The sequence below is a fragment of the Chrysemys picta genome, chromosome 2 (assembly GCF_011386835.1).
Source record: "Chrysemys picta bellii isolate R12L10 chromosome 2, ASM1138683v2, whole genome shotgun sequence".
Taxonomy (NCBI): Eukaryota; Metazoa; Chordata; order Testudines; family Emydidae; genus Chrysemys; species Chrysemys picta.
Window position 1 is genome coordinate 5,257,499 of NC_088792.1, and position 14,846 is coordinate 5,272,344.

Sequence of the window (14,846 nt, forward strand, 5' to 3'; positions counted from 1 at the left end):
CAACCCCCTGCTCCAGCCTAGAGCCCCCTTCTGCACCCCACACCCTTCATCTGTGGCCCCACCTCACAGCCTGCATCCAGAGCCTATACCCCTCTTCCCACCAGTCCCAGGCCAGAGCCCTCTCCCTCACTCCAAACCCCTCATCCCTGGCCCCACCTCACAGCCTGCATCCAGAGCCTATACCCCTCTTCCCACCAGCCCCAGGCCAGAGCCCTCTCCCTCACTCCAAACCCCTCATCCCTGGCCCCACCCCACAGCCTGCATCCAGAGCCTATACCCCTCTTCCCACCAGCCCTAGGCCAGAGCCCTCTCCCTCACTCCAAACCCCTCATCCCTGGCCCCACCCCACAGCCTGCACCCAGAGCCTATACCCCTCTCCCTCACTCCAAACCCCTCATCCCTGGCCCCACCCCACAGCCTGCATCCAGAGCCTACACCCCTCTCCCTCACTCCAAACCCCTCATCCCTGGCCCCACCCCACAGCCTGCATCCAGAGCCTATACCCCTCTTCCCAGCAGCCCCAGGCCAGAGCCCCCTCCCTCACTCCAAACCCCTCATCCCTGGCCCCACCCCACAGCCTGCACTGCCAGCTGGAGCCCTTGCACCCCAACCCCCTGCCTCAGCCTAGTAAGAGCAAGTGAGGGCAGGGCCTTGGAGAAGGTGGGGCAGGGGCATTTGGTTTTGTGTGATTAGAAAGTTGGCACCCCTACCCCACCCATGGGTGCTGGCTGAGGCCCCTCCCTTACCTGGGAAGGGAAGGTGGCTGATGTGATTGCGGAGCCATTGGCCATTGCCAGGAGCTTTCAAAGATAATCAAGGGGGGTCCTGGATGATCGGAAAAAGGCTAACGTAGTGCCCATCTTCAAAACAAGGGAAGAAGGAGAATCTGGGGACCTACAGACCCATCAGCTTCACCTCAGTCCCTGGAAAAGCCGTGGTGCAGGTTCTCAAGGAATCCATGTTGAAACACTTGGAGGACAGGAAGGTGATCAGGAACCATCAACATGGATTCACCAAGGGCACGTCATGCCTGACCAACCTGATTGCCGTCTATGAGGAAATAACTGGCTCCGTGGCTATCGGGAAAGCAGTGGAGAGGATATATCTTAACTTAAGCAAAGCTTGAGAGACATCTCCCATAGTATTCGTGCCAGCAAGTTAAAAATGTATTAATTGGATGAATGGACTATAAGGTGGATAGAAAGCTGGCTAGGTCATTGGGCAGTGATCAACAGCTCAATGGCTAGTTGGCAGCTGGTATCAAGTCGAGTGCCCCAGGGGTCAGTCCTGGGACTGGTTTTGTTCAACAGCTTCATTAATGATCTAGATGAGGGGGATGATTTCACCCTCAGCAAGTTCACAGCTGACACTAAGCTGGAGGGAGAGGTAGATACTCTGGACCCTATCGCTGCCCTCCAGTGTGACCTAGACAAATTGGGCCAGAAGAACTCTGATGAGGTTCAACAAGGCAAGCGCAGAGTCCTGCACTTAGGACAGAAGAATCCCATGCATTGCTACAAGGTGGGGACTGACTGGCTCAGCAGCGCTGCAGAAAAGGACCTGGGGATTACAGTGGACGAAAAGCTGGATATGAGTCAGCAGTGTGCCCTTGTTGCCAAGAAGGCCAACAGCATATTGGGCTGTATTAGTAGGAGCATTGCCAGCAGATCGAGGGAAGTGATTATTCCCCTCTACTTGGCACTGGTGAGGCCACAGCTGGAGTATTACATCTAGTTGTAGGGCCCCCACTACAGAAAGGATGTGAGAAATTGGAGAGTCCAGTGGAGGGCAATGAAAATGATCAGGGGGCTGGGGCACATGACTTCTGAGGAGAGGCTGAGGGAACTGGGTTTATTTAGTGTGGAGAAAAGAAGAGTGAGAGGGGATTTGATAGCAGCCTTCAACTACCTGAAGGGGGGTTCCAAAGAGGATGGAGCTCGGCTGTTCTCAGTGGTGGCAGATGACAGAACAAGGAGCAATGGTCTCAAGTTGCAGTGAGGGAGGTCTAGGTTGGATATTAGGAAAAACTATTTCATGCGGAGGGTGGTGAAGCACTGGAATGGGTTACCTAAGGAAGGAGATTCCACCACTTCCCTAGGAGTTTAAGGTCAGGCTTGACAAAGCCCTGGCTGGGATGACTGAGTTAGGGTTAGTCCTTCTTTGAGCAGCGGGTTGGATTAGATGACCTGAGGTCCCTTCCAACCCTGATCTTCTGATTCTATAAGCCCAGCCCTGCCCTCTTGGCACTCAGCAGAATGAGCCAGGTATATCCACACTGCAGCCCAGGGAGACACGTGCTAGTGCCTCTCACGCTAGTCTGGCCATGGCAGAAGGAGTGCCTAGCCCCCTGAATACAAGCCTGGCTGAGCTCCTGGGTCTGAGCCCAGCCCCAGCATCCACTCTGCTATTCGAGCTTGAGCCGAACTAGCACCTGCCCTGCTTGCCAGATTGGGAGGACTGGTCCCAGCTGCAGTGTAGACAGGCCCTGCCCTGCCCTCCTTTCCAGCTTCCACCCAGCTAAACTGGAGCTTCAGCCACAGGGGCCCTGCAGCCCTGCCCCCACCCTGCCTGCTCCTGTGTGGCCTAGATCAAGGGAGAAGAAAGGAGACCAAACCAGTGTGCGTTTCAAGTGAATACATGAGGCCGTTTTATTGAGCAGCATGAGAGATGTAGACTAGTAGGAATATTTGCAGTTCTAGAGAGTATTTAATACCAGCTGTACTGTATAGGAGTAACTGTGCATCTATACAGAGGGGGTGGGTCTGTTTGCACATCCGGGCCAGCAGCTACATGGTCAGCTCCTGTAGGAGAGAGCCGAGAGTTAGATGGGGACTGCAGGGTACAAGGAGGGGAGCACAAGAGGTTCTCTGGCATCTCTACAGGAAGGCCCTTGCTTAGTGCTTTTATGCTTTAAGTCACCTGTTTTCAGCATCATTACACAGGACAAGGCCTGGGGGACACCTGGCTGGAAGGTGAAAGGGCCCCTGGTGGGAGGTGGAAGGCCCCTATTAATCAGATCTTGGCCTGGCCTTAGCAGTACCTCCCCCTACAAGCCTTCTGCTCATGAACAGAGCTTCTCTAGGCAGGGGAGGTTTAGTAGTTCAAGCAGAGCACAGAAGTAGGAGGTCCCAAGTTCTAATCCTGGCTTGGCCAGCTACTGCCTTCTTGGGAGACTTGCCTCTCTGCCTCAGTTTCCCCCTCTGAAGTTGGGGCATTGCTTCCTCAGATGGAAGCTAGTCTATGACTGCATCTGCACCAGCAGGGCAGGATCGTATGGCAGGCGGCCAGGCACAGTGCTCTTACCATGATGGCGTTGACTATATCGTTGTTGTTGTGTCTGAGCGCCCGCACGGCTTTGGGACGCGACACGTTGGCCTGGGCCATCACCAGCTCGATATCTCTCACCTCCAGGCCAGTCTCATCAACCTGGGGAGGGGAGGAGGAAATCATGCTCCAGACAGGGAGGGGGCACAGTGCCACCCCCAGACCCTGCTCACACCCCAGCACCAAATGCATTTGGAAGGGGAGGGAGAAGAGGAATTGGCTCCAAAGGCAGGAGCGTTACCACTTCATCCTGCTGGTCACTTGGACAGACCTGCCCTGGACAAGGGTTGGCCACTGCCCAGGTCTGTCCTCTCAAGCCAGACCGAGCTAGCCAAGCCCACTCCTTGGCTACCTTTCTGCCTCCAGGTCTGGCCTTAGGCACAGCTACGCAGCTGTAGGAGAGCGATCTTACCTCTAGAGAGTAGAGTCCTGTCTTCATACCCTGGGGTGCACTATAGCACTCACTGCTGCTCCCTAGCGGCTAATGCGGCATCCTGCCTTCTTCCCACTGATCCCTGACAATGCACCAGTCTGCACTGACCAGTTAGGGCTATCTCCTGCCCAGGTAGAGACTAGGCTACTTTCTCCCCCCCCGCTGCTCTAAAGGACAGGAAGGAAGCTAGCTACCTAGGAAACTGGGATAGCTTCCAGCACCCAGGCAGGGCAAGGACAGACAGTAGCGTGCCGACAGTGTCCGGCTGAATGAGCCTCCAGTGGTTTACCATGAAGACTGGCACAAGAGTTCTCTCCCTTGTGGTTGGTTCACGTCTCCTCCTAACCTCAGGAACATGTAGGCTGGGCCCAGCAGCTCGTCGCTGGGCACTAGGGATGGGGCGGCGTCCAGGACCAGACAATGGACTGACAGCAGGCGGTGTTGCAGCAGTCACCTGCCCAAGGGAAGGCCCAGGAGCTCTGCTGTACTGGCTACACCCGAGGACCCTGGAGGGGGACGAGGTGTCACCAGCTAAATCTCTTCTGCCTTCCACCCCCAGCCTGACTCTCAGTGCTGAAGCTGGCACCCAGGGAGTGTTGTGGAACCAGACTGCTACTGCCCCCAGCTTCCTTCCTCCAGCCCTTACCTCCTCCTCTTCCTCGCTCTCCTCTTTGATCGTGAGGGCCGGGGCCGTTTCCGTGATCAAAGGCGAGTGCTCCATCGGCACCTTGAACTTCTCCGCGGCTGCCTTGTGCACCTGCTGCGACAGGTCTTCGATCTGCAGGGACAGACCCGAGTCAGGAGGGGAGGCCGGCGGAGACTCCAGGGAGTAGGCTAGCGATTTGCCAGCTGTACGAAGGGCTGGGTGGAGTGAGAGCAGGGGGAACCTGTCTGAAGTAGAGGGGAGCTCCTTGCCTGCCCCCAGCTCTGAGGACATGGATGAGGGTAGGTCATGGGGAGCACCAGCTGTGCACCAGTGCCCCCAGGAGCCCCATGGTGCAGACCAGGCAAGGAGAGAAGAGTTGTTTGGGGCAGGGGGGGGGGTCGCAGCAGGAAGACACTCCTGTGCCCAGACTCATCTCCTAGAGGAGGGGGAGTCCACGGGTGGTCTAAGCCTAGACTGAGCAATGCACTGTACTAGCGAGGACCCTGTCATGCAGGAGCTGGGTGGCAGGTGCTGACCCAGTTTTCCTTCTCTACAGCTCTCAGAGAACAGCCCCATTGGGGCTGGGAGTGAGTGATTGATGGCCAGGCTAGTGCCAAGCCCCGAGTGGCGGCTAGTCAGGGCTCCTGTTTATACCAGGTGCTAGACTCTGGCCAGCAAGAGACAGTCAGATTCCAGGCCTCCCAGCAGGACGCGAGCGGTGGCTCATGGGAGTCCCTCACCAGCTCGAAGTCAGGCTTTGCCCGCCTGGGTAAGCGGCTAGCACTGGGCCACGATGCAGTGGCAGGTGAAATACAGCAGGGCACCTGCCGAGCACTGGAGTCCCAGGACACATACAGCAGAGGGGTCGGGGTGCCCCCAGCCCTGCAGAGCCTCACCTTGGCCTCGCCAAACACTATGTAGATGTCGGAAGCCGGGCTCTTGAACACGTCCGGCTTGGTTATCACAAACAGGATGTTCTTGGACTTCCGGATCGTGATCCTGGTGACGCCGTGAATCTGACGCAGCCCCAGCTTGGACATGGCCTGCAGGGGAGACGGACGGACACGTTACAGTGGCCTCAGGCAGCACCAGCCACCACAGCTGGAGCGACGGAACGGGGACCCTGGAACAAAGCCTCATGGACAAAGGCACCGGAACGGCCTTCAGTCTTTGTGCGGTGACCTGTCTGAGGCCTTTGGCTGGCGCAATGGAAGTGCTGATGCCAGGACAGTCACCACGGCTGGCTGGCCATTGGTTTCGTCTCTGATCAGCAGGGTCTCCAGGGATGCTGGATGGCCTCCATCTCAGAGTGCGGGTCGGGTTGTCTGGGGCAGCACAGGCCGGGGAAATCCATGGGCAGCGCTTGCTGGCCCATTCCTGGGTCTGCTCCTTGGAGATGCTAGACTCATGTCGCACAGACCAGGAGAGGGGGGATGTTGTGCTGGAATGGGCCATTGATGGGTGGCAGGAGACACCCACAGCTAACCGTCACAGGGCCAGTCTCCCATCTCCCACGTGAGCTCTGCCCTGCCAGAGAACCCCCCGCCTCTGACTTGCATTATGCCCGGTGCCACTTCCTTGCCCCACAGGGATTTTACAAGCCAGGCTGGGGAGAAGTAGGCATGTGACCCTGCCCTGGCAGGGAGAGGGGCAGGTAGCCCAGTGAGCGTTCCCCATCCCGAGTTGCTGTGACGTGACATTGGGAAGCGCCCTGTACAGCAAGGCCGGCCATCCAGACAGTCCAGAGCCCTTCTGTGCAGTGGTAGGTTAGCCCTGACTCCCACCCAGTCCAGAGGAGTTTGGGGATAGCAGGACAGGGCTAGTTGGGGCTGTGTGGACAGGACACACAAGTAGTTGTACAAGGTGTTAATGGAGCCACCCCCAGTCACATGCTCCAGCCCCCCAGATCCCCCTTGGGAATCGGCCCAGCGGGCTGATAGGAGAGCAGGTGCTGCCAGAGGAGACCTGGGTTTGGGCCGTGCAGCTGCAGGAGGGCTGGGAGCAGCAGGGATGACAGGCCTGGCCAGGCAGCACAAGCCGGAGCCCTGGGAGTCCACAGGCTCCTTGGGAGCCCAGCCCACCCCTTGCCGCCTCCACCCTGACCCCTGTGCTCTCTCCAGCAGCATCCTGAGCCGTCCTGTCGCTGGGGAATGGTGCCAGAGGCGACCCAGACACTCCCTGGGCAGACCCAGCAAAGCCACCTGCCGCAGAGCCTTGTTCCAGGTCAGAGGTGCTTTAATCGGGGCTAATCTCCAGAGCCAGTGACGAACACAGACGGGCTTATCCAGCCCCTAATCCCCCCTCAAACCGGTGGCTAGTCAGCCAGCCTGGCTGGGTCTCATCTCCGCCACAAGGGCTCCCTGTTTCTGCCTCCCACTCAGCTCCACAGCCCCTTGTGCCCTCACGTGGCTGAAGGGGTGGGACTGTTCCTGCTCCCCAGGAGGCCCTGGTTCACCATCCAGCCCATGGCCTGGCCTTGTGTTTAAAGGTTCCCCACACGCTTGCTCCAGCCAGTCCCAGTCTCTCTCCACCCAGCTGCTGTCCCTGCAGATGGAGCGCGAGGACTAGCTGCGCTCGAGGGGCTCTTGGAGGAGTCGTGCTGGGCCGTTCGAGGGTTAAGGTGGATCTCGAACCCGGGGTCAGTCTGTGTTTTGATCATTCTTTGCCCTCGCAGGAGCTGCTACACTGGACACTGTATTGGCTGCTCCAAGCTGAGTCACCACCCAGGCAGATGGAAATGTATCTGATGCAGGCCTGGCCCAGGTCAGAGCTTCCACCCGCTCCTCCAGCCCCCAGTGGGGCCCTGTTGGCAGCACAGTAAAGCCACCAACTCCCAGCCCCTGCCCCTAGAGGCCCTGCCCTGGCACAGAACGAGTCCTGTTCAGAGACCCAACGTGGCTTTGGACAGGCATTGCCAGGAGCCTGCAGTCCGAGGCCTCCCTCCCGCACTCCAGCTCCGAATATCACAGCAGGAGCTCACCCAGGGAGCCAGACCAGAGGGGCTGTCCCAGCTGGCCCCTTCCCTTGAGCAAGGTGCAGCAACCCCATGTTCCCCTCCCGGCACACTGACCTTTCTGGCTTTCTTCTCGCTCCGGCTCTGCTTGGCTTTGCTGATGGTTTCCTCCCCGGTGCTCAGCGAGTGCGTTAGCTGTGCCTGCAAAACACAAGCGCCTGTAACAGTGGCTCCCTCATGTCCCGGCATCTAGAGGGAAGAATGGAGCCATGCGCAGGGGCCAGGACAGCCGAGCATCTGGCCACAGCCAGACTGGAATGAGGGAGGCTGGAGCGGTGCCAGAATCCAGCCCCTTCAGCAGAGCGCCAGGCTCTTTCGGCCTGAATGTTCACCCCCCGGATGGCGTGTCCGGCGGGGGAAACAGGCACAAATTAAACCATTTGCCCCAAAGCCAGAGAGTCTGGGCTAGACCCAGACTGGGTGTGTGTGTTGCAGTCCCCATGGGATCAGAGTGCCATACAAACGTACTGGACACTGTGCTAGCATCCCAAGTTCTCCCGTCTCAGGGCAGGTAGGAATGGCCTCAAATGTCATTTGCCTTCTTATGCCCCTCCCCAGAGACAGGCGTGATAGGCACCCCCCCACCCCCTGTTTGTCTCAGGCATTCTGGGAAGGCTCTGGCAGAGATGTCGGTCTAAAGCCACCACAGGAAGAGCGACAGCAGCTTATCCCTGCCCTGCCCTCAGTGCTGTTAGCTGGGGAGATGGTGCAGGGTTTGCAGACGGGCAGCTCCAGGCACCAGCGCACTGAGCGCGTGCCTGGGGCGGTAAGCCACGGGGGGTGGCGTGCCGGTCGCCGTGAGGGCGGCAGTCAGGCAGCCTTTGGCGGCATGCCTGTGAGAGGTCTGCTGGTCCCGCAGCTTCGACGGCGGGTACGCCGAAGGCACAGGACTGGCAGATCACCTGCAGAAACGCCACCGAATCCGCATGACCAGCAGACTGCCGAAGGCCGCCTGACTGCCATGCTTGGGGCGGCAAAAAACAGAGCCGCCCCTGTTTGCAGATCACTGTAAGGCACAAAGCACATGCCCGGTGCCTTAGGCTGGTTCTCAGACCCACCCTCCAGCTACGAATTGCACCAGGAGAGCTTCCCTCAGGCACTTTCCTCCTGGCAGCCAGCACTGCCCCCAGACCAGTCTGGAGCCCCACCCTGAGGTGGAGGAGACAGTTCGGCTGTGTCACACGCAGAGGGGCAGATGCGGTTCCTGCTGCAGGATGGCTGTTTGGGTTGCACGTAGCGCTTGGAGAGAAGCGGCAGGTGTGGCTGTTGGCTCGGCTGCAGCCCTGTTCTCTAGCTCAGAGTGAACCTGCGTCTCCCTCAGGCCACCACCACCCTGCTGGGCTCCAGCTAAGCCTGCCCCACTTGCAGATACCGCCTCATGCCACTGTTTCTGCCTGCACCTCGGGCCCCACGCCCTGGAGAGCAGGATCTCCCCAGCCCAGCTGATCCGAGCCAGGACCCCCAATCGATTCACACGGGGGGAAGCTGCCCACTGGACGTACTCCTCTCCTGGAGCAGAGCGGCATTGGAGGGAGAGGGGAGGAAGCCAGATGTGGCTCATTGTCCTTCTGCATTGCCATGAATGTGGGCGGGGGGGAAGAGAAGATAAGTCTGGGGATGACACTGGAGCACTGTCAGACACTGCCCCAAAGTGTCTCCAGGCCAGGGACAAGGATACCATCTCCAAGGGCCATCCTGCAGCCAGATCACGGCAGGGATCACAGGGCACAGCTAGGGACAGCTCCCAGTCCAGGGACACCTGGTGACTCTGGGAGCTGTAGGAAGAGGAGTTCCAGGGCTACAGAGGCCACCTTCCAAGGTCTCCTCGCTTCAGAAGGGTGCTCGATACCAATGGGGGGTGGAGTCACCCATTGGTAAGCCCTGGCACCCTGCCCCAGATTTATCCAGGCAGAGGGAGCAATACGACACTCCGCCTCCCATCTAGTTATATAGCTGGGGTGGGCCTGATGCGGAGATCTGGTCACAACCCCTTGCCATGGATTTGGGGGGGGGGGGTGCTCTTTCTTGGATGCCATGTACTTGGGCTTCACAATCCCATCGCCTGAGGCCGGTTTTTCCCCAGAGCTGGGCCTGTCGGCTGCCAAGTCACTACTGTCCTGTACCCCAGGCCTCCCCTTTCCCAGCAGGGGGCTGGGGAGCAGAGGGCCCCCCCCAAGGGAGCAGATTAGTCAGGCTAGTTCAGTCATTTACTGTGCCCAGCCCCTGCGCCGGGAGCCTCAGGCTGTGTGGGCCTCTCCCCGGGCAGCCCCGTACCTGAGTCTGAGCTGTCCGGGGTTCGGAGATGTCCGGCTCCTCCAGCTCCGGAATAGACTCATCGTTGCTCTCCGAGTCATTACAAGAGCCTGGGAGGGAGAGGAGACCATGAGTGCCACGGCTGGAGCCCCTCAACCATCTAACCCATCCTAGTGACGGGGGCGAGGACACTCAGTCCCGTCCCCCCCGGCACCGAGTCTCAGCCCCGATGGCCGCGGGAAAGGCCAGTTGCACATGTAAATTCTTTCCCAGGTTGAGGCCACAACACTGCTTCCCTTTCGACAGCGGCCCTGAAACCATTGCTCGGCAGGAGGTGCGGGGGCATCCAAGGGGCAGGAATGCAGGACACAGTGGGTGGGATGCACCTGGCTCCGTTCCAAGAGGGACTTGTCCCTAGGTGCTGGACATATGTAGCCTTATGGCCAAGCTGGACAAGTGGGAGGGGAAGGGACACACTCAAGGTCACCCAGTGGGTCAGTGGCAGAGCCAGGAGACCTGTGCTCTGTTCCTAAGAACCAGCCCTGTGTCCTGTTCATGGGCTGTGTTGTCTGTCTTGCATTTACACAGCCCTTTCCATCTCCGGTGGATCCCGACTGCTTTAGCAGTGAAATGCAGCCACCTCTGGGATGGAAGGGGCACCTATTTACCAGCAGCATTAGCTCATTGTCACCCGTCTCCAACGGAGACATTCCACATCGCTCAAGTACTGGGACTCCTCAGATTGGCGTTTGCTCAAAGTTACCAAGAGAGAACCCTGCTCCTGGGACCTTTGCTACCCAGAGTGCTTTGCGCCCCTCATTGAGGGAGGCCATGTGACTTCACAGATGGGGCCCTAGACACTTGAGTGGTTTCCTGGCTCCATCAGTGACCTTGGGCTATGCTATGCTATGGCCGTGTTGCTAAGCTGGGGCTCTAGCCAGCGGAATGGCACGTCAAGGCCTTGGTTTGCCAACCCAGAGGCAAGAGCACCCTGCCCCAGTGAGTCACTGACAGACAGACGGGTTCCTGGACATGCCAAAGCACCGAGAGCTGCTCTGGGCAAGACCTAAGCCTAGGACCCGGGATGATGCTACAGGAGCCGTCCTGGCCAGGGAGGGCCCCAAGGGTCTCCTGCCACACCCAGGCTCACCACATTTGATGCCCAAGATGCCTTCTCAATTCTCAGCCACCATCCTCTTCACTGAGGGGGGTCGGGGGGGGAGCTGCTGCTCAGAGCTGCAGGGCTGTGAAACCCTGCAGCCTCCCACCCACACTGGGCCTCTGCCCCAGCTTTTGGTTACTTCCTGCACTGGTGGTGTCCTTTGTGGGGCTGGCAGGGCCCCCCCCCCCAGCACGGAGTGGGACGGGAAGCTGGGTACATGCCCCATGCTAGGTAGGGGCACAGCCACATCCACCCTCATTTGCTTTAATATTGCACCATCGTGAACTGGGGCCTAGAACCCCACTCACCCCTCAGGGATTTAGCATCCCGGTCCGAGCAGAGATCGGCTCCTCGGCATAGGCCCCAGGCCCAGGGAGCCCATGGTGTGGGACTGGGAAGGGCTAGTGATGCAGACCTAGGTTTTATCTGGGCCTCCAAGTCAGTGCTGGGAATCGCATGGTGAGAAGCTCTGAATCCAGCAACACTTCCTTCCCCTCCCCCCGTGTGTTTCAGTTCCCGCTGGACAAGGAACGGGCCTGTTTGCGTAAGAGGGGAAATGGAAAGCTTTGAAAGCCCCACCGTGCAGCTGGTCCGGAGGGCAGCGCAGCCAGCCAAGCCGCTCTCCTTTGTTAGCCGCACTCAAGAGGGTTTGCTTTGCAAGAGCTCCAGCTGGAGCACCCCTCCCCCGCCCCGCGGCACACACTCAGCCGTACAATGCAGGAGGCCGCGCCGGGCACGCAGCCCCATTAGAGCCCGGTCAGATGCTATCCGGCAGCTATTACAGGAGCCCAATGTGGCTCTGCCGTTTGGCCGGGAGACAAGGATTAGATCAGCCTTCCTGCTTTGCAGGCATCCACAAGCCAGCTCCTAGGGCAAGCGCCATTGCCCGTCCTGCCCCGCCCTGCCCCCTGGGACGGAGCCTGGCACTGTTACACCTCGAGGCTGGCTGTGGTACCCCGCAGTCCCAGGGCCAGGGGTCTGGCTGGAGGAGGTCAGAAGAGCTCCATTGAGATCAGTGGAACCATGCTGATGAGCAGTGGAGGATTTGTAGGGTGCTTTCCCCAGAGGTTCTGCAGAGACACCCGCCTGCCGCAGGAGAGCTGCTGTGCTCCGGTGAACTAGCAGAGGGCGTTCGAACAGGAGAGGCTGCATGGAGCTCAGTAGGGTTGGGGAGGAGGCCGTTCCCCTTCCTCCCACCCGCAACACCTGTACCTTTATGGTTAACTTCACAGCTTCTCTGCCCCACCAGCGGCTTGTCCTCCAGCAAGGCCATGCCAGCCGCCTCGCGCAGGCTCTCGATCTCCGGGCAGCGGTAGGGCAGCTCGCTCTCGCTGGAAGAGCTCGATTCCGACTGGATGGAGCCGCGGTGGGCTCGCCTCTCTTCTGCGGAGGCGGAACCCCTCCCTCTGGCGTCTTTGTTCCCCGGGAGCTGGGGCCTCCCTCGGGAATCCTGGGTGCTGAGGAAGGGGTCTCTGCATGGGACCGGGGACACGGAGCTCTCCAAAGCTGCAGGGGAGGGAGGAATTGCATTAGGCTGGGTTCCTGCCCCACCCCTTGGACATAGATTAGTGTTTCCAGAGCGGGGGCCCACTGCATGGGGACACATTTCTCCTCTCAGTGGCAGCACTGGGACCAGAACCCGGGGTCCTATTCCCAGTCCCCTGCTCCCCCCAGCCTTCTAGTGCCTTACAAAGGGAATCCATCTGGAGCCCTCTTTTCAAGCAGGAGGTGTAAATTCCTGCTCAAGGAGACCTACCCGTGGCTCTCACTGAGCTAGTACGTAGCCATGGGGGCTAGCAGCTCAAGCCACATGAGGCTAGCAACAGCCCTGGGCTAAGACGCGGAGAGTCACATCCTCACATTCCATCTAGATTGCATCAAACCAATGAAATATCGGGCAGTTAGGAGAGATCCTGTCCTAGTAGCACCCACCGTCTGAGAAAAACAGAGCTTAGGCTGTGGAAAGAACACTTTGGTTTGACAGCGTTCCATCTAGCAAGGAATCACTGAATAGTTGTGAGTGGGAAATCTACTGCCCTTGTTTTGCCTTTGTGGGCCCCACTTCTCCATTGTTTCGCTGGCTGGTTCTTTGATAGTTTCCATCTGTGGCATAACTAATTTTGCAAGATTTAAATCAACTAAGGTGGTGGGCTCTGATGGGGGTCAAGAATTGTTTTGTAATGGGCTGTGATTGGTGAAGAATACGGTTTGGTAGGACTTCCGTTGAAAACGATTGGTAAGGTAGAGCTAAGCAGGACTCAAGTTTAACTCTATAAACTGGGGTCCAGAAGGAAGTGCTTTTGGGAACCAACTCCAGGATACAGCCCGCGCTCAGAGCTGCCAGCCCGCAACATCCTGCCAAACACATCGTGCAGGAAACTGGGGAAGCCCCCTCCCCCAACCTAATCCTGACTGGCCAAAGTGCACCTGCTTTCTTGGGAGTGGTGAGCACTGGGTGCTTAGCGTGGGCACGCGGGTCGGTAGCTGTTCGAGGTTAAGGAGATTACTGGGTAAGGTCACTTCGCTGATAAAAGGCCCTGCAAACTCTCAGCCCTAGGAACTGGGTCTGGGTGGGGGGTGCCTAACTTAACCAGGCCCACAGAAGGGTAAAGGTGAAGTGCCCTAGAGCGGGGTTCTCAACCTCTCGTTGAGCGCTCCCCCAGCCCCATTGCTATAAAAACTCCATGGCCCACCTGTGCCATAACAACTGGTTTTCTACATATAAAACCCAGGGCCGGCATCAGGGATAGCAAGCAGGGGCAATTGCCTGCCTCCCCCCCCCACACACACACACACAAAGCTACATTGCTCAGGCTTCAGCTTCAGCCTCAGGTGGTGGGGCTGAAAACCCTGGGCTTCAGCCCCATGCAGTGAGGCTTCGGCTTTCTGTCCTGGGCCCCAGCGAGACTAATGCCGGCCCTGCTTGGTGGACCTCCTGAAATCTGCTTATAGCCCCTCAGGGGGCCCTGGACCCCTGATGGAGAACCACTGCCCTAGAGTGTGAGTGTTACTCACACTCCCATGGCGACACTATTTTTAAGCACACGAGCGCTACTCAGGCTAGCGGGGGTATGACCCCTCAAGCTGGAACTTGCACGGACAGTTTGAAGAGTGGACATTGAGCTGGTACGAGGTGGTAAAGCTCCACTGAGATCAGAGACAGGACAGTTAACAGCAGCTGGAGACCTGGCCCTTTGTCCTGAGGTTCAACAAGGGCAAGTGCAGAATCCTGCACTTAGGGCACAAGAATCCCATTCACTGTTACAGACTAGGGACCGAGGGGCTAGGCAGCAGTTCTGCAGAAAAGGACCTAGGGGTTACAGTGGATGAGAAGCTGGATATGAGTCAACAGTGTGCCCTTGTTGCCAAGAAGGCGAATGGCATTTTGGGCTGTATAAGTAGGGGCCTTGCCAGCAGATCGAGGGATGTGATCATTCCCCTCTATTCAGCACTGGTGAGGACTCATCTGGAGTACTGTGTCTAGTTTTGGGCCCTACACTACAAGGATGTAGAAAAATTGGAAAGTCCAGCGGAGGGCAACAAAAATGATTAGGGGTCTGGAGCACATGACTTATGAGGAGAGGTTGAGGGAACTGGGATTATTTAGTTGGCAGAAGAGAAGAATGAGGGAGGGATTTGATAGCTGTTTTCAACTACCTGAAAGGGGGTTTCAAAGAGGATGGATCTAGACTGTTCCCAGTGGTACCAGATGACAGAACAAGGAATAATGGTCTCAAGTTGCAGTGGGGGAGGTCTAGGTTGGATATTAGGAAAAGCTTTCACTAGGAGGGTGGTGAAGCTCTAGAATGCGTTACCTAGGGAGGTGATGGAATCTCCTTCCTTAGAGGTTTTTAAGGCCCGGCTTGACAAAGCCCTGGCTGGGATGATTCAGTTGGGGATTGGTCCTGCTTTGAGCAGGGGGTTGGACTAGATGCCTCCTGAGGTCCCTTCCAACCCTGATCTTCTGTGATTCTATGATAAGTAACTTGTCCTGCCACGCACAGCATCAGCATCC

General features: G+C 58.1%; 1 protein-coding gene across 3 annotated transcripts in view; it reads right to left on the reverse strand.

Annotated features, from left to right (window-relative positions):
• Positions 1-2,619: 2,619 nt before the first annotated feature.
• The window catches only part of LOC101950025 (NAC-alpha domain-containing protein 1), a 48,100-nt gene continuing 35,873 nt past the window's right edge, over positions 2,620-14,846 (reverse strand). For all 3 annotated transcript variants that reach the window (XM_065582529.1, XM_065582527.1, XM_065582528.1), the window contains exons 3-9: positions 12,044-12,337; positions 9,691-9,779; positions 7,474-7,557; positions 5,300-5,446; positions 4,404-4,535; positions 3,304-3,426; positions 2,620-2,801 (exon numbers count right to left, since the gene is read on the reverse strand). In XM_065582529.1, the coding sequence (XP_065438601.1) occupies positions 2,787-2,801; positions 3,304-3,426; positions 4,404-4,535; positions 5,300-5,446; positions 7,474-7,557; positions 9,691-9,779; positions 12,044-12,337 (884 nt within the window). In that variant the 3' untranslated portion in view covers positions 2,620-2,786. The remainder of the gene's footprint in view (positions 2,802-3,303; positions 3,427-4,403; positions 4,536-5,299; positions 5,447-7,473; positions 7,558-9,690; positions 9,780-12,043; positions 12,338-14,846) is intronic.